This window comes from Heliconius melpomene, chromosome 17 (assembly GCF_056956725.1).
Source record: "Heliconius melpomene rosina isolate 202511_hmr_F chromosome 17, ASM5695672v1, whole genome shotgun sequence".
Taxonomy (NCBI): domain Eukaryota; kingdom Metazoa; phylum Arthropoda; class Insecta; order Lepidoptera; family Nymphalidae; genus Heliconius; species Heliconius melpomene.
The window spans coordinates 7,511,570-7,530,810 of record NC_140405.1 but is presented as its reverse complement, the minus strand read 5'-3'; the positions used below and the strand labels follow the sequence as shown (position 1 = coordinate 7,530,810).

At 31.9% G+C, this 19,241-nt stretch overlaps 2 protein-coding genes across 2 annotated transcripts; both read right to left on the bottom strand.

Moving 5' to 3' along the window:
* Positions 1-6,835: 6,835 nt before the first annotated feature.
* On the bottom strand, positions 6,836-10,233 carry LOC146530105 (splicing factor YJU2). Its single transcript, XM_085201080.1, has 5 exons — positions 10,046-10,233; positions 9,732-9,944; positions 9,125-9,299; positions 8,050-8,227; positions 6,836-7,231 (listed from the first exon to the last, which is right to left on the bottom strand). The coding sequence occupies exons 1-5, from the start codon at positions 10,067-10,069 to the stop codon at positions 6,889-6,891; spliced, it is 933 nt and encodes a 310-aa protein (XP_085057206.1). The 5' UTR covers positions 10,070-10,233; the 3' UTR covers positions 6,836-6,888.
* A 625-nt stretch (positions 10,234-10,858) lies between these two features.
* LOC146530104 (uncharacterized) lies at positions 10,859-18,884 on the bottom strand. The gene is made up of 20 exons (XM_085200704.1): positions 18,851-18,884; positions 18,635-18,780; positions 18,098-18,154; positions 17,986-18,030; positions 17,299-17,431; positions 16,728-17,080; positions 16,431-16,644; positions 16,073-16,203; positions 15,848-15,978; positions 15,369-15,522; positions 14,875-15,057; positions 14,364-14,479; positions 13,776-14,011; positions 13,128-13,264; positions 12,802-12,920; positions 12,596-12,710; positions 12,346-12,477; positions 11,901-12,008; positions 11,233-11,438; positions 10,859-10,994 (listed from the first exon to the last, which is right to left on the bottom strand). The coding sequence occupies exons 1-20, from the start codon at positions 18,882-18,884 to the stop codon at positions 10,976-10,978; spliced, it is 2,769 nt and encodes a 922-aa protein (XP_085056830.1). The 3' UTR covers positions 10,859-10,975.
* Between the last annotated feature and the right edge of the window lie 357 nt (positions 18,885-19,241).

The window sequence follows — 19,241 nt, the reverse complement described above, 5'->3', positions numbered from 1 at the left end:
AGGAAACGTAAGTGATACTGAAAACCCTGCCCAAGACGAGGATTAGGAGTAAAGAAGAATGCAAGTTCGCCAACTATCACACGCCCAGGATGAGTTGGATATTTTTTAAGGGCGCGATTCTTGGAAGTATCTGTCGAGCGGTCGGAGTCTGGCGCTCGCCAGCCATTGTAACATGCGGCTAGTTTTGATCTTATTGTTAATGGGACGCCAAGTTTTTTCAAAAGACTTGGAAAAAAGGTATCGTCCGACCCCAGCGGAAACGTTACGGGTCCTTGTGAAATCAAACGTAGGTATGTTCAGATATATACATTCTACGAAGGAGGTGTTATTTTAATCGTAGGACCGCTTTTGTTGTTCAGGAATTTAGATGGCTTGTCATATTTTTAATGGGCAGTTCCCCAACGTATGAATTTGATAATCCTAAATGTTTAATATTGTGTATAGGTCTCAGAAATAAAGGACCTCCTTTAGACGACTTCCTTAAGCAGACGTTGGACACTACTCGAAAATTTGTCTCCCAATACAATTACCTATTGCTTGCATCTTCTTTTGCGTGGAGTTTATGATCTTTGTCATACTAGTTCAGTTTATCAGAGCTCGAACACTTGAGTTCCACGTCCAGATTTACAGACTTTGATATGTTAGAAAATGCTCAGTTGGTATAACTTTTGTTAAGGCTATATTTTGTTTTTAAGTTACAGTTTAGCTTGTTGTTGTTCATCATCAGTGTTCTCATTATTTATTTCTTGTTTACTTATATCCTTTTACTTAAATATAATCTTACAATGGATTTCTTGATTTCATGGATGAACTCGCATTCGGGGTTTTATTATAAAAGCAATAGTCGTAGAGGTCATATTACTGTAATTTTAATGTTCATGAATGTAAAAAAAAGAATATTTTATTTCAACCATCTAAACTATAGGTACAAACCTACATATATGTTTATATTTAGAAATTTAAATTCATCTCAAACCCGTTTGGTAAAAACAATGTACCTATGAATGAAATCTTCAAAGAACTTTATGGTTAAAAGCCTTTTATATTAGAGTTTTAAGGATTCATGTATTGCACTATCGATCTTTGTGAGCTCCATTCAAGAAATGTGGGAATATTGTAGCACAGTTAGTAAGCAATCTAAATATGCTTGTAAAATGAAGGTACTAGATGAGAAAATTAGTATTATCTGCAATATTTACTTTCAATTGAACAAAAAACAAATTGTCTAAGGAAGTGAATAATTTATAAAAAAATAAAATTTATAAAAAAAATTGTTGTCAAAATCTGTTGTCAAAACGTCGCAGACCACAGCAGACATATTAACACAGTTGAAAGAGGGTTTTCGTGACAATTTTTGTTCGGCTTCATGTATTCCCGCATTACATTACATAGCAGTACAGAAAATCTAGTGCTTAGACACTCCATATTAAACTTTCCGCCTGATTGCGAGAAGCAAAATTAATGTAATCATTTCCACGGGTGGAGATCCAATTTAAAAGCATCGCCTCATTAGCATTTTGCATAATTGAAGCATATATGTAAAATTATAAAATATGGACTTGGATATTTTTTTTGAATAAAAAAGAGTAGCCTAACGAATTAACAAATAGTAAAAATAGATTTAACTATTTCTATGCTATCTTAACTGGAGATTCTATTATAAAGATAGCTATTTTAATAGAAAAAGAAACCTATGCTACAGTAGATTCTAGTCCCAAATACTAAACTTTTATTTCACAGCAATCTTTTATGAATTTTAGATAAATAAACGGATAATCTTTTATTTTAGTTGTGAGGGGAATGATATAACAAAGGGCGAGATTTCAAGTGAAGAGATCGTTGAACATATTTTGAATGATACCGGTCTGCTTTAACATGACAGCAGAGAGGAAATCTCCTCCCACAAGAAGGATTCTGAGGGCAGTGCGCGTGTGTGCGTCGAGGAATTTTAAGGTCCAATTACTAGCGAGCCGCCTTCCATTAACAACTTTATTTATAATAGGATGAATAAGTTGCGGGTTTTAATCAATCATGTAGTTTATAAGTAGCATCCGGTGTAGTGTTGGCAATTGTTAAGCGCTGACTATGCAAAATAAAAGCAGTATTCATGACAGAAGAAATTATAAAATTGTGATATTGTCTAAAATTTTACTATTTTAGACAATATCACAAATTGTGCTTGTAATCTTCATTATACATCTTAGATAATATAATAATCTACATCAAATATTGATTATATATTTTATTAATAATCTATATAACAAAAAAAAGTATAATAAATATAAAAACTTTTGTTGAAAATTTTAAAAAAATACCTATCTGGTTTTATGAAGACGAAAATATCTATATAAATTCTATATAACTATGAATTTTATATATAATAAAAATTACACTAAACAACAAAGATCTATTAGATTATTACGATATGATATTAGTGTAGATTTAGAAATTATTAGTTTAGATAACAAAAACTATGATAGTGTCTAAAGTATGTAGGTATTTATTAGTGGCGACTGCCTCATTACAGGCTCGAGTGGCCAAAGAGACCGACCACAGTGCAAGCACTCACCCAAAAAACACCCCGAGACGTAACATAATATTTCCCAAGCAGGCTTTTATTTATTAGATGAGCACCGCACAGGCGCAAGCCGGCGCCGCGCGACAACTCTACTTCCAAGAAACGAACTCCAACGTGTCGGCTCGTAGCCGTTACATTTCGAAAAAAATTATATTTATGTCGACGAAAATATCGGGATACAATCCGTATTTATCTGTATGTAAAAACAGTGAACTATTAGTTTTTATTTGCCTAGCTAATGCCAGCATTTGGTTTTGTCTATCTTAAATAACTAGTAATAACTTTTCGCCAGAAAATTTTAGAACGAATAGACGACATAACAATAGGAAGAAAAATCGCGTGTTGACTTAGCCATATAAAGACTGATATTACAATTAGTAAAATCTTCTTTAATTTCTAACAAATAATTAATGACATGAAATATCTTAACTAAATAATTATTAATAGTAAGATATCAACAATTATATTAATGTGGCGCACCATGGGAAAATGAAACGAATAAATTCTATCATTAATCTCTTTTTCACCGTTTATACTGGGCGGCTCCTTCCAATCAATTAATCCCATAAAAGGCCAGGTAACTACCATCTACAAAAAAGAAGATTAAATTCCTCCTTCAAAATAGGCACTTTACTTGTTCTAAGCTTATTTACGAAATTGGTAGAAACTATTTTACTATCTGAAAAAAAACAGACATTTTCTCACCGACACTTTTGTACCAATTTCAGAATTTTAGGTCAACAAGAAGTACAATTTATAAAGATTGACAAACTTAAGTTTGCGGGCATATGCACAATTTAGTATGAAATTAACTATAAATATAAGTTTATAATATTTTTTTTCTATGACGTAAGTACCTTTAAATTTTCACTTTTGTGATTTTTTCCTTTATTTACATAGTAAATTCTCATTTTGTGCCTAATTTCATAACTATAGGTCCACGGGAAGTTCTTATAGGGAACTTATAAATTTTTGTTACGCGGCCGGGACCGTACACCTGAATATTTGATATTAATTTCAGCTTGATAACTCCACGCGATTTCAAGATATATGGTTATATGGACAGACGGATAACAGTGTAATCCCATAATGGATCCTTAATTTAAAAATGCAATGAAAATGCTTAAGTTACTTGAAAGAAGCATGGGAAAAGTAATAAATAGTGTAGATTTGTGACAGCTAGTGTGTAAAGGCTAGTTTAATCCTGTTTTTATATTTTGAAGGTCTGATAATAGGGCTATAGAATTTTCAAAGTTTACAGAACGAAACTAATATTTAACATCATAAACTTATCCAAAGAACACAACAAATATCGGATATATTATAAAGCGAAGTTAATATGTATTAGAATAGGGAAAAAACAAGTTATTCTTGTGTAGCCTAATTGAAATAAGTATATCAATTATACATATATTTTATACTTGTGACCCGCTCGCGGCTTCGCCTGCGAGTACTATAAAATTATTTATTTTCTCATTTGAATTACGGTCGTGATATAACAGCATTGTAGCAATATGGTCGCCTATAATATTTTACATTGCCATAACTCTTTTGTTTATGAACCGATTTAAATATAGCAAACACTAAATGTTAAAAGAAATTAGCTAAAGCTCACTAGTCAAAACCGAGAAAGAGGAAAAAAAAATTAGTTTTGGATTTTATTACATAAATAAACGCCCCCAATAACAAATTTTGTCATATATCCTCAATATCATATAGACAGCGATGATTCACAGTTTTATTATACGAGTACGTACAGATTTAAAACATCGACACGTCCATCTAGGCAGATAATAAGACAATTTAAATTTACATTTCACGTAGGAGCCGTGACAAATTGCGATGACACGCCTAAAACTTGACGTAACAGAAATTTTGATACAAATATTTCCTCCAGATGACGAAAAAAAAAGGTTGATCTGTAAAAAGAGTAATGAAATAAGTCCCCTAGTAATTCACCTGTTCACAAATAGAGAAGGAGCCCCACGTTTCATTGCATGAATGCACTTGACACCTTTATAAATGGAAGGTCGGGCGGCAAAAAGCACAGAACAGTGGTATTCCAACTTGACTCCAATTTAAGCCGATTGTCACCGTCGCGTCGTCTGGATAAGTATAATCTGTTTTTGTTCAGCAACAGGTACCATAAATGTGTCGCGCTTTTCTAAATTGCGGCTATTTATAATCGTACGCTTATAATATCGTTAATGTAATTTTAATCTATCTAGTCATTACATTGCATATCGATTTAGTAAACCTATTTGTATATTTATTGTATTCTATATAAATAGATTTGTTAATTTTTTTCTCCACGCTGTATCCCGCACACAGTAAGGTAAGTAGAGGGATCATAGGAACTTAGTGTTAAGACACTTTATTCCCATTAAGACACTTCTGTTCCCACTTTCCACTAAATTTGGGAGTGGTGGAACTAGACGCCGCGCTTTGCCTTGTTACCAGAGCGAGGACATGAAAATATGAAATATTTCAATCTTAATTATTATCATCTATATAAGTTTCATCTAATAGTAAGAGAACTTTAGCACTAAACATCAACAAAGTTTGAAGGCAGGCGGCAAGTTTGAGGCATCTAAGCTTTTTCTATGAGACTGAGATGAGATGAGAATCTTTAATGGTTCAATGGTTGAATTTACATTATCAGAAAGAAACGACTTCAAAAAGAAACGACGTTAGTCAGACAAACGCTGACAATATTTAATTACTAGTTAGACTGATATACACACAACTGAAACTTCCGGGCGTAGGAAGCTGAGATGTCGATTTCAAAACAGGAAAAAACTCTGAAATTAACGTTTTACAGTGTAAACTGTTGAAGACTATCTTGAAATGAAAATATTATGGAAATGGTTATAAAAGTCCGTACAAAACGAAGTAGCGGGCAATAACTGGTGCTATATAAAGTACGTTTTCACGTCTCGGCGTGGCGGTTTTTGTGTGAACACAAAGGCATCCGCATCGCGCTGTGAACAGCAACCGGACCTGTTGCGAGTACGTCGACACCAACTACGAACGAGGACACAGCGTGGAAACACGAAAACTCTCAAACTTAATGAAAATTATGTTTAAGTTTTGATTTTGCAATAATTCAATAGATGCTAGAACGCTATGGAAGTCCTAAATGAGAATGTCAATTATGAGAAATAAAATAGTTAATTCTTTTGTGGAAGACAAAGTACTGGACATTATTTTAATTTAGAAATTATATACTTTGTTACAAAAGAGCTGTCGTCAACAGCGTTGTCCTGTCTAATTAAAAAGAAAATAGGAACTCAAAGCTAACAATCAAAAATCATTTTTGTTTTAAGCGAATACCGATTCTGCTTTCTATTATATTTCTCTATTAATTGTTGAATAAATGCTTCTTTGACTATAATGACTATTTTAACGAAATTTGTTAGCATGGTTATTTATATTAAGCTTTGGTAACATTAGCAAACAGCTAGCTATAGCTATAGAAAGGTTTTGATATAAAAGTGACCGCACTAAAATACACCTCATTCAAAACCTCCGTATGACATCCGGATGCCTCCGATACGTAGGAATCATGGACCTCAACAAAAATTTCGAACTAAATTCAATATAGTCAAAAGCTACTACGAGCGCACATTTCTTCATAGGCGAGCTACACTTGCCGCGCACCATCCGGTGACACTGCAAAGACCATTCCAAGTCAATAGCAGTTTAATACATTTCATAATTTCGTATTGTATTTAAGTTACGTGGTAATGGTCTGCGCGTTAGGTATCTAACTGGAATCTGACTGGAAATGTGCCAGTTGTCAGTTCGATTCTCAATCGGGGGAATGACTTAAATAAAAATATTTCTTTTCTCTGGTAACAAGACAAAGCGTGACGTTCAGTTACTTCACTCAACACACAATGCTTCAATAATTGGGCGGTGCGAAGGGAATGGAGTGTCTAAACCCTACATTTCCTCTGCCTACTCTGTTCTATGCAGGATATAGCGTGAAGCTAATAAACCTAGTGTTAACAAATAATTATGGTAATATACTAATACTAAGAGCTGAGCAAATGGCTACAGTTCTGCATTTACAAGCTTTGCTTCCAAGTCAAGTGTAAAATTTAATTTATAAGTATTTTAATATATCTTATAACAATTTACTCATGTAATATTCTAACTACCATACTAGGGCTCGTGTAATATTAAAATTAAATAATTTTTAAATGATTATTTATGGTAACCCAACCCGCTCAAGATTAAGAAAGTAATAAAAAGTTCAATATCAACATGCATATTTATTTTAAAACATTTCAGAATATAAATATCACTCACTGTGAGTCACTGTCACTGCCGGAGCCAGAATAGCTCGCCAATAATGAAAGTCCTGACGCCGATGGAACATTTTGCACTTCACTTTTGACTAAACTATCACTTGTACTTGATTTATCTTTATCATTATCTGTTTTTCTTATTTTAACGAGATTACTTAAAGGTTTCTTGGGTATGACACCTATACTCTTGTTCCAGGATTCATTTTTCTTTACATCCAACTGCTTCATTGGTAGGATTTCAAGTTTATGTTGTTTCATTTTAGGTTGATCATCTTCAACGTCTTCTATTATTTCTTCAGTTACAATTTTGTGCTTTGCTGTATTATTAAATTTAACCGATCTGTAACAAATAAATTGGTTTTAAAATCTACAAATCGAAAAAGAAACACAATATGTACGGAACGAAATTTGGAGGTGTTTTGATGGCTAAATGTATGATATCATTGAATACTCTATACTACTACAATACCCTGTTAGTGCTTCCCTGCAGTAATGAAGAATTATCAACTTCCCTTCTTCTTCTTTCTGGGCAATCTGCATGGAGGATGGCCTCCAAGGATGCCCATGCAGATTGTGATGCATGATTGTCCAACAATATGCATCAACTCATGTCATGATTAATTATATATTCGAAATGATTATTATATTTACACTACATATTATACAATTCCTTGTAAATATAAAAGTTAAGCAAAAAGCTGCTTCAGGTTCTACCCATTGTTGGATGATAGTAATAAATGACCAAAAATTTGAAAATAGAGTAACTTAACATTGGTTTAAATTCAACTTAGTCATAGTTAATTTTAATTATATTAATATTGTTTTGGACTATATCAGTATAGTCAAATTGACACATGGTCATGGACCATGAGTCTTTTGTATAAGAAATAATATAAATATATATATATTTTCCCCTAGTATTTAAATCTGTAATCAGTCACAAGACTATAAACAGATGGCCTGAGTGTAAATGGCAAAAAAATATAAACATAATAAAGATTTGTCTGTTGCTATAATCCAATTATGGTTTTACAATTTAGATTATTTATGGTAAATTCCTATAAACCTTACATACAATATGATACTGTACATCTAGTACCTCTGCATGATGTGTAGTGCACAAGAAATAGTGTAGTATAATTTTCGCTTAGAACTTACTTGATAATTTCATCATCTTCTTGTTGTTCTCTCTTTAATCTTTCCTCCTTTGTTTCAGGCTGGTATTGTTTAAGCAAATCCTCATAGTCAATAGATTGCTGTCGTCGATTCAGTTCCTTTAACTCTTCAAGACTTTCGAGTACTTCAATCTCCTGTCTTGATTGTTCTGTTCTATACTCTGAAATGATTTAAGCTTATTAATTAATGTTAAAGTTCCAATTATAATTAAGGTTAATTGGAATTGTAGTTTGGTCAATATTAACATGTGTGAACACTATACTTTGTTACCAGAGTAAAGAAATTAAAATAAATAATTTTCTCTAACACAATCATGGTATTTCAAGTTAGACCCTGAATCCCTGTTCCACAATATTAGGTTAATAGTGTGACATCATAGTATTAATACATTAATAAGGTTCATATTCAGCTTTTTATTTTGTTAGGGTATACATTTGATGCACATCTTTACAAAACAATAATAATATTTTGAAAAATATACTACTATGTGAATTTCAATATTATACATATACTAGCGGCCCGCTCGCGGTTGCACCCGCGTGAACTATGTTATTATTAATTTCTGTCTCCATGACTACGTCCTAGTGACGTCTATGCAAAATTTGAGACTCCTAGCATTTAGTAACGAATGACAAAGACAAATGTCATTAGTAACGAAGTTTCATACAAACTTTCAACCCCAAAAACAATCCCTTAGAAGTCGAATATTACAAATTCCCGTCTTAGCGAGCACCTACGTCCTATAAGTAACTCCTATGCAAAATTTCAGATTCCTAGCACATGTAGTTTCTAAGATTTCGTGATGAGTGAGTGACCTTTCGATTTTATATATATAGATATAAGAAATAAAAATAATTTGACCTAAAATACCATAGTAATGGTTTCTTCCTTACTTGAAGCAATGAATTATTTTCATTTCTCTGTACTGTAACAAAACAATGATAGCTGGCACTTAAAATACAATTTTTCCAATTTGGATGGAAAGTAAACAGTGTCTTCACTCTAATAAAATGCTGAACTGAACTGATCATATAAAAGACAAGTACTTAAGTATTACCAAGTAGCTTCATAGGATTATTTGCTTCTTCTTCCTTCTGTTCTTCTTCTTCTTTCTTTGCCTGTTCCTCAGCCAGTTTCAAAGCCATAAAATTCCTTGTAGCACCTGCTTCTATTTCATAATCAGTATTTTTTGGGTCTGTCTTAAAAGATATTTCCTGAAGACATCTTGTGCACTGGAATAATAATTTATTTATATTGTTATTCATAATCATAAAGTTTTGCTATAATATATTTTATAGGCTGCAAGACCTAAGATACTCTGCTAACTTATTAAGACACCTTATTTTCACATTCCACCCATTTGTTGAGGCATTATGTGTTGTGGAACACTTCAGGTGGAACTAAACTTCCATTTAGTTTTGTTATTATAATAAAATTTCCACTGAGATGTTGTCCCCCTGTTCTTTATTACAACTTATCCATAGAGTTTCAAAGGTTGCCTGGTAGAGATTGCTTAAAGCAATAAGATCGACTTTGCATAAATGTTTTTTTTTATTTATGATGTTCATTTTATATATTTCTTTGTTTTATGTGTGCAATAAGTATATTCTATTCTATGTTACTATACATATATAAATATATGGAGTTAAATTAATAAGACATACTTTTATATAAAATCTGTAAATTCTTATTCCAAGATAATCTTCATTTTCAACATCCTCCTTACGCGCATTGAACTTTTTTCCTTTGTAAATATATTCTCCGCAAGTGGCACATCGCATATTGAATGGAGCCATTAACCTCACCGTATATTGGCGGTTTTTCGCCAATTTCATGCGAGGTATTTTCGAAGGATCGAAGTCCGGAGGATAATATTTCTGAAAGAAAATTTTGGCATATATAAATAATGCATTTCAAATGTAAATGTTTGATATTATACAAGAATTTTACACAATACATTGAATTATCTTATACTTACGTTTAAAACTTTTCTTTCCGACATGTTTAAATGTGTATAGTTTTCCTATAAGTGTTAGTAAGAAATTGATAACTTTAAAAAACTCTTTCTAAATGAAAAGACACGTCCATTCATAACATATTTTGGTTTAAAAACGCTTAATACATAATGCTGCAATCTACATACAATTACAAACATAAGTGACAGTTGTCAAATTGTCAGTTGTCAAAGTTTATTATCAATGCCATCTTCGCCAGAGACTAAATATGACAAAATTGCCATATTCATTTGCATTTTTGGGACCTGTCAATTGTCATGGTGAACAAGCGTGAGACTGTAAAGCTGTGTCTTCGGCCTGGTTACAAGGGTATGCGCGGCCTTGAGCTCCGCCACTCAATACGCGAAGCTTTCAGAATTTTGCGTAAAGCGAGGAAAGGGAGTGTCTTAACACTAGATTCCCAGGTTCCCTCTGCGTACACTATTTTCATGACGTAATTTATTGGATTATTTGTACGTGTTTGTATCTTCAGTTTTAGAGTAGACAGCCTATACTTATTCACAAATTTTACTTTGTTACCTACGATTTCATATAGAATTTTTTTTAATTATAATTGTCAGCAATTTATATTGATAGATTAAACTAGATTATTAAGATGCAGAATGTATGTTGTCTAATATTTTGGTAAATCCAAGAATAATTCTTATTTCATGTGTATGTATAATTATATAATATATATATATATATATATATATATATATATATATATATATATATATATATATATATATATATATTTTTAAGCAATTAGATAAAATATGAGAAAAAGCAGAATATTTCAAAATCATATTTTATTATTTTGTAAAACAAGCGACAAAACCAATCACCAAAAACTTTCACAATTTTCTTACTTTTAATTTTTTTACTGTTTTCGCAATACGAGTATGTGGCGACTAAAAAAATAGGAATTTTCTGAAACAAAAATAAAAATTAATTAAATTATACGAAGGAATTTGACATGTTATTTGCATATTATTTAAGTTATTCTCATATTGTGGCATTGAGTTTCGCCATGCTTCGAAAATTCGGCGAAAAGTGGGGAACGGTATGTCTTAATGAAGACGGAGTCACTTAGGACTAGGTTCCCAGGTTCGCTCTACCTACCTTGCTATAATAAGGGACACAATATGATGAAAAAAATATATATTACCTTTCACGTCTATTTCCAGCTGCCAATTCATGTTCTAATGCTGCAATTTTCTCTTCTTGACGAGTTCGCTGAGCCTGTGATCGAGTTTGTTGCTCTTCTAAAGCAAACACAATTTTTTCTAATCTGTGTATCTGTTGTTGCTTATTTTCCAGTGTTGTGAACAACTCTTGAATTTCATCGGCTTTTGCTCCGATTTGTTTGTTTACCTTGGAAGTAATAGGTAAGTAGATAGTAAAAATATTACCTACATATCTACTCTGGGCTACTGCTACTGCCCCAGACGTATATATATTAAGTATACCTACTTATTTTTTTTCTTTTTGAGTTTCACTTCTTTAGTTTCTATGCGCGGGATTACAGCATTCCGCATATAGCAGCTGCAGCAACGTAGGCAGAGGTAACCAGAGAACTTGATATTAAACTCTACTCCGTTTCAAATACGAAACTTCCGTTCCCCACTTTCCGGCAAATACTGGAGGCATGGATTGTTGAATAGAGGAAATAAGTCCACACGCAGGCTTTGCCTCATTGCCAGAGTAAGAAAATTAAAATATTAAATATGTCATTTCTTTGGGTTAACAGTCACACGGTAGTGCCCCTGTACCATGACTGACCTACTTATTTAAGACAACTCAAAAATATATAAAATTAAAAATATTATATCTCACTTCATCCACAATTTTCATTCGCTGTTCAAGATCTTGTTGTAACGCCACTAGTTTTTTGCTTTGTTCTGTTTCTTTATTTTTAAGCATGTTAATCAGTTCCTCTCGTACCTATTAAATTCAGTATATAAATGAATATATATTTTGATGCAGTATGTTTTAATAATTATTTTTCAATTATTAATGTTTCAATAATTCGCACCTTTAGAATTAAATAGTCCTTTTAAAAATATCAAGTTTTGGGGAAAGCCAATAAAGATGTCTACAATTACGTTTTTATACAAAAATTAGGCTTACAATGTCTTTTTAAACGATAAAACGAGTGAATGCTTTTTAAATTAACTATTGATTTATTCATCTATATATTTTTTTCTTTCTCAAAATCATGGAGTCTTTTTTATTAGGTCACTATAATTCTAAAGGTGGGAATTATATATTAGTTCATAACCTTTATAACTTTTGCTTGTGCACGCGATGTTTTATCCTGACGTTCTAATTGCTGTTCTTTTTCCGTCAAGTTTTCTGTCAATTCTTCTTTACGATGAAGTGCGTCTAGAAGGCTTATTCTAAGCTTCGTTATCTAGTAAAATAAGAATATAATCTTTAAGCAATTTAATACATACATATTTTATATATTAATTTGATTTGAATTAAATATTCTTATTTCCAAATAATTAATGTTAAATTAAAAATAATACCTCCTGTTGAAGTTGTTGATTACTCAAGTTATTCGGATCGTCACAATTAGCTTCAATGTTAAGATTTGCTTGCAAATCACGAAAATATTGCTCATATTGAATTATTTTCTGTTCGCTAAAACAATTGATCAATACAATATACATAATAGTTGTGTTGTTTCCATTTAAACATTAAAATTAATATTTTATATATTTGTAATATTTACTAAAGCTTGTTGCTCTTTGACAGTTCTCTCACTTGCATTTGAATTTTACCTAATATTTCTTCTTTAGCCGACAATTCAGCTGCTAATTTTTGTTGTATCCCCGATTTAGAATCTGATTCCTGTAAAACCAAATAGGTTCATTACATTTCAACAAAACAAACATTTCAACAAATAAACACATGCCATATTGTTTTTTTTAACTAGAGTGTCACCTGAAATTAGAATCGTAAAATTTTTCGGGTATATACGACTGAAAAAAAAATAACGTTTAGTAGGTAGATACTTTTCCAAAGAAGATATAACACTAAAAACTATAAGTGACTCACGGCTATTTTTGTAAGTGTTTCTAAAAAGCGAACTTTCTCATTTTTACAAGCGTTTATTTCTTCTTCGGTTGCTCGTAATGTATCTTTTGTCGCCTGAAGTTCTGCCCACATATCCATTTCTCTTTCCGTAGGCAAATCTAAATATTAAAAAATATTACTAAATGTATTCGAATGAGAATTCGAATGAGTTTAATATAATACTTAATATATTATTTTTTGTTAATATTTGTATGCCATAAACTATAACAAATAATGAAATGCCGCCTTAGCAAAAGTTGATCTTTTTAATATCTGGAATATCTAAAATATGATAAAATAGAGAAATGCCACCTTAGCAAAACGTCTGTATACATTTTAAAAACATTTTTTTGGACAGTAGTATTTTACTTGGACAGTAGTTTTTTGTTTGATAGATAGACAGACAAAACACTATAAAATACCTAATTTACAGTGTGAGTGGCATAGTATTTTTATTAGGTACTATGCTTAAACGAGAATAATTAGCAACTCATTCAGATTTTAATACTAAAAATCATTGTTGTAGTAAATAAAAACAACAAAATAGTTTTTTTTCCCCCTACAATATCATAAAGGAAGCATTTGATATCTAGGAACAAGAATATTTTTTTTCAAACGTTCCTTATTTACCAGAATTCGGTCCATTATGTTCTAGACTAGAAACTTTTGATTTAAGTTTCTGAAGAATATTTTGACTTTCCTGTAGTGCGGCCTCTAGTTTTTGTTTTTGTTCCATTTCAGCTTGCGTCAAACTTTTCTCATTATCAAGAGCAGATGTTAAGTTATTCAACTTATTGGTCCACATTTGTTCGTCAGATTTATATTTAGTAGTAATTGTTTGAAGTTGTTCTTTCAAATTCTTAATCCTATAAGAAATTAAAATATAATTGCACAGCTAAATATGTACTTATATACTCATATTTTTTGGCTTATTTTTAAAGAAGCAACGCTTATAGAATCAATCACAAATGAAATATCTATTACATACAAAATTGAGGCTAGCAGTTAAAGAAAAAACGGAAAAAAGGACGTGACTTAATTACAGATAAGTCAATTTGAATTCTATGTTATTTTGGTTTTAGATTTGCAGCGTTTAATATATGAAAACAGGTAATAATCTATGTAGGGAACTACGTAGGGAACTACTTTCTTGTCTACGCGTGTTTTATTCAAAGTAAAGTGATTTGAGTTGCACAAGATATTTTTAGAATAACTTACTCATTTTTCAGAGATTCTCTTTGATTTGTTAATTGGGAATTGTTCATTTCTCCAGTTTTTACTGATTCTTTTAATTTTCTTGCCCTTGCTTCTAGTTGTGACTCACGTTGGCGGCTCTAGAGATATTATTTAAATTAACAAGAGTAATTATAGATATTAAGTACTATATCTACTTTGATGTTAGACTATGTTAGCTATACACTGTATCCCCCACATAGCGGGGTAGACAGAAGGAACCAGAGAACCTAATGTTAAGATCACACTCTGTTCACCACTTTCCCTCATATTCTTAAGGTATTGCGTGTTGAGTGTTGAAACTAAACGCCGTGCTTTGCCTCGTTATATGAACGCGAAGAAATGAAAATATTAAATATTCAATTTCATTTAGCGGCAATCGAACCCACAATCTTTTGCGTTAACAATCACATGCTTGCCCCTGCGGAACGATAGACCTCCCATGTTATTTGAGTGTAATTAAAAAATAATATACTGACAATTAAATAGGATGTACCTGATCTTCTAAAGTTTTGACAGTGCCAGTGAGACTTGTAATACTCGCTTCTGCCTCCCGTAGTTGGCGATCCATTTTAGATATCCTTAGACGTGCCTGACGTAATTGTGCTTCTGTTGCTGCAAGTTTGTCTTTCATTATCGTTTTTGACTTTCGTTCTTCATCTAGTAATTGCCGAGTGTGCTAAGAAATATTAAATTATGCATAAACATTTCTATAACGATGAGATATTTTTTAGATTTTCAATCCAAATTTAAGAAAATTTGAAGAAGAAGAAGAATTAAAAAAGATAAGCAAATATATTTAAAAAAAGGAGCAAACAAAAATTTGCAATCGTAAGCCAATAGTCACCTGCAGTAAATAATCCAAATATGTAAAACTCGCCTGCAGCAAATTACTCTCTGCTTATTATTACATTATTTATTCCAGTCTAGTTCCACGTTATTATTTATAAAAATAAAATAAAAAATCTTATTAAAACATTAAAAACGTACTTCAAGTTCTTTTATAGATTCAGGATCTGGAGAAATTTCTTTAATTCTATTAGTGACGTCCGATCGAGATTGTAAATCTTGCCGCAACTGAGCTACCTCCCTCACAAGTGATTCTCCAACAGTAAGTAACGATGACCTTTCTTTGCACATACGTCTATTTGCATAATGTATAAGATTAACAATAATAAATTCGCATGATAACTAAAACATGCATTTAAATAATTATTTGTATTAACATCAATTATTTGTATTTTAGGTCAGAGCCATGGCGCAATGATTTAAGATTATAAGGGTGAAGTTTGTGGGTGTCATTCTCTTTCGAGAGAACACGTAACACGAGAAAAATATTCTCCGCTCTGATTTGAGATTTGCCTCACAAAGCACAAAGTCTCAAATTTTGACAGAATGCTGAGATTTAAGTATCTGAATACCGGGCTATACGCAAGGTAGTACTAATAGATAATATAATTCCAAAATACCTTGCATGCTGAGTGATGTTATCTACAGCATTATCTGCTTGTGTTTTAAGCTCATGCAGAGTTTCGTAGAATTCAAGTCCCTGAGAATTATACTGGGCAATACGTTCTACTGCGTCATTACTTACAATTTCCTGTTTGAAAGTATAACAAAATTTACAAAATACTTTTATTAGATCCCGTCACAGTCAGTTAATGTCAATAGTCATAATCATCGTTCTAACTTACATTATTTTCAATTAAACTTTTAACCCAATCTATTAAATCTTGACGAGCTGTGAATGCTTGAAGGCAGAATTCAGCAAAGTATGCGGGAACTTTCAATGCGTGCGTTTCTATATCTGCTAACTTACATTCGTCTAAGAAAAATAATAATTATGCGATTGTAATAGTGTTTTGTTTCAACAAATTATATAACATTATAAATTATATATATTGAAATTCGAGACAAATTCGTCTCGAAATGAGAAGGTAGTTTGAAACGGCGCGTGCATTAATGTTTTTTTTAAAGAAAGTTTAGCAATTTCATATATAAATAAATGAAATAAAAGTGAAAAAGTAAAATATTTTAAAACCATCTTTTTACCAATTGGAACAGCTGTATTAAAAACTTCTAAGACGCTATTCACGTCGGTAGTAATTTCATCTTGATGACACAATTGATTTACTTCTTGCACAGCCCAGTCAGTTACATCCAATATCACTAACTCTTGCTGTCCATCGCGTTCTACAGACAAACCCTCTCCGACCACACGCTCCCTCAAATTACGAACACCGTCATACACCTCCAAAACTGCTCGCTGTATATGAACAATTAAGTTGAGGTCTTTCAGATATAAAAATATTGTACAATCGCTATGCACTAAAATCAATTAATTCGTACCTGTTTTAAATCTAATTCCTTTTTTAGTTGAAGAAATTCTTTCTCCTTGTTAACGTATAACGATTTTAATTTTTCATGGTTTTTTATAATTTGTGGTGAATTATTCGTGGCTACTGGAGTTGTTGGCTTAGGATTTGAGGATATAGGAGTAGATGGAGTTTTTGGGCGTGCCATATTAGATATATTGATCTGTTGTGGTGTATTAGGGCGGCTAATCGGCGTACTATGTCGTTGCAAGGGATGTGCAGGTGTGCCCGGTCGACTGGGCACTCTAGGCGTCTGTGGCCGACTGGAGACAGATTTTGGAGTTTGCGGTCTGCTCATTGTCGGAACCTGTGGAGTCTCAATATAATCTGGAAATGTAAATAAAAATATTTTTACAAGCGGTTTTAAAAAAAAAAACATTGTCAATTTATTTTAAATAATGATAACCTGTTATGGCTGATTCCCTTTCTTGTATATTTGAAATATTTTCCAAATCACCTGAATCAGCTAAAAACAAATTTCTAAATGCACAAAAGTTTACTAACAGAAAAATAATAATTTACTATATTTTTTAGTAATATTATACCGAAAAACATGATATCCTGAATATTTTTCGTATCACCAGCACTGCTAAATGTAATATCGTCTCTTGCAATATCTAGACTATGGAAATTATCAGGGGATGTGTAATATGCTTCGGAATCACGATTTGTTGGTACCTAGAAATGAAGTATCATTAATATACAGAACAGATGTGGATACTTACATATCCAACAAGTTATTGTCTAACCAAGGTCGTGTTTCAGGAGGCATTGTGAAGCAATGCCTACATACACGGCGCAGAAAATATCATCAAATAAGATAATACATACACCAACAAATATTTTTGTACAAAGGATTTAAAAAGAACTAATCAGGAACTAATGTTACATAAACGCTCCCTTTTATTTTGTCGATGTAATTTAAATTATAATAATATTTTATTTTTAAGAAAAATAACTATCACTTTATTTAGTAATTATTGTAACTAGTTTTAAGTAACTACTACTACTTAATTACTAACTTTTAATTCTGTAAATATATTTTCTAGATTATCTTCCTGTGTATCTATAATTTTACATTTACATTAAGTGTTATCTCATTCTTACACACATGGTGATACTCCCGGCCGGCCACAGCTGCCAAATCTAACACTAGACTACAGCACTTTAGTTGAAAAATTTAAATAAAAGGTTATCTACGTAAAAATGCACAAGTACATTATACAACTTACGTCAATATCCAATACAGACACTTCATTTTCAAAATTTCTATTTATCTGCAAAAAAATGTAATTAAATAATGAAATAAATAAAATATATTATTTTAAGTTTTCTATTACTAACCTTCACTTCTGTTTTCGAATCAGTTTTTTGACCACTTCGTGATATAGCTGTTTTCATCTAAGTACAAACAAGATTATACTTCAAAAGTGCACTTATTATATTATGAATTCAATTCTTCAATGAAATAAAAAAAAACAAATCATTTTCACGCTGTATCCCGCACACTTTACGCCAAATTCTGGAGGCATTGCGTATTGAATGGAGCGCGGAATTCAACGCCACGTTTTCCCTCGACCAGTGGCGGACTAAGGGGGGGGGGGGGGGGGCTCGGGCCCAGGGGGGCCTCCAAATGGTGCAAATTCCCTCGATCAATCCCCTTATTTACACGGATGATAGCTTCTTTTGGTATCCCAATTCGTCTTTTTATCTCGAGGACACGAGGATTTTTCGCGTTCAAGGGGCCTCATTCAACGACACCGCCCCGGGCCTCCGACGGGGTTAGTCCGCCACTGCCCTCGACACCAGAGCGAAGAAATGAAAATGTAAATTTAAATAAATTTCAATTAAATTGTATTATAAAATAGTTAAATACAAAACCTTAGATGTCGTAGGTGTAGTTAAAGACCGTACAGGTGATTGTCGTTGATTATTATTTAGCGTTAGACTACGGTTTGCAGCATTTCGAGCTGCTCGGGCGACTGATGCCGCTGTAGGTCTTGAGGTTATGCGAGAAGACGTTACACCTTAAACAAGTTACATAGCATTATTTAACTTTTATTATTGTATTGTGTTAAATTTGAAAAGTAAACTTACACGGTTTATCTTTTGATGTTTTTACTGATGTCATTATTATTATTATATTTAACAAATCTGATAAAGAATTTTTACGCTATAGAATTTATCATCTGTCATTCGTCATCAATTTTAATTTCATGTAAATTGTCACATTGCGTATTCTGTTTTTAAATATTTGACAAAACTATTTTATGTTAAATAGTTTTTATTATAAATATAGTCATCCTTTCATATATTCTTTCTTTACTGATGAATACTGTCGTGGTGCCAGATCAAAATATTTCAAATCTAGAAATGACAAATTTTAATTGAAATTTATATTTGGCTATAGTCATTTAAATATGAGCAAATTATTCTAACAAAGTATAAATCCAATTTATATGATTCATTATAAATTGTGTTCTATGAA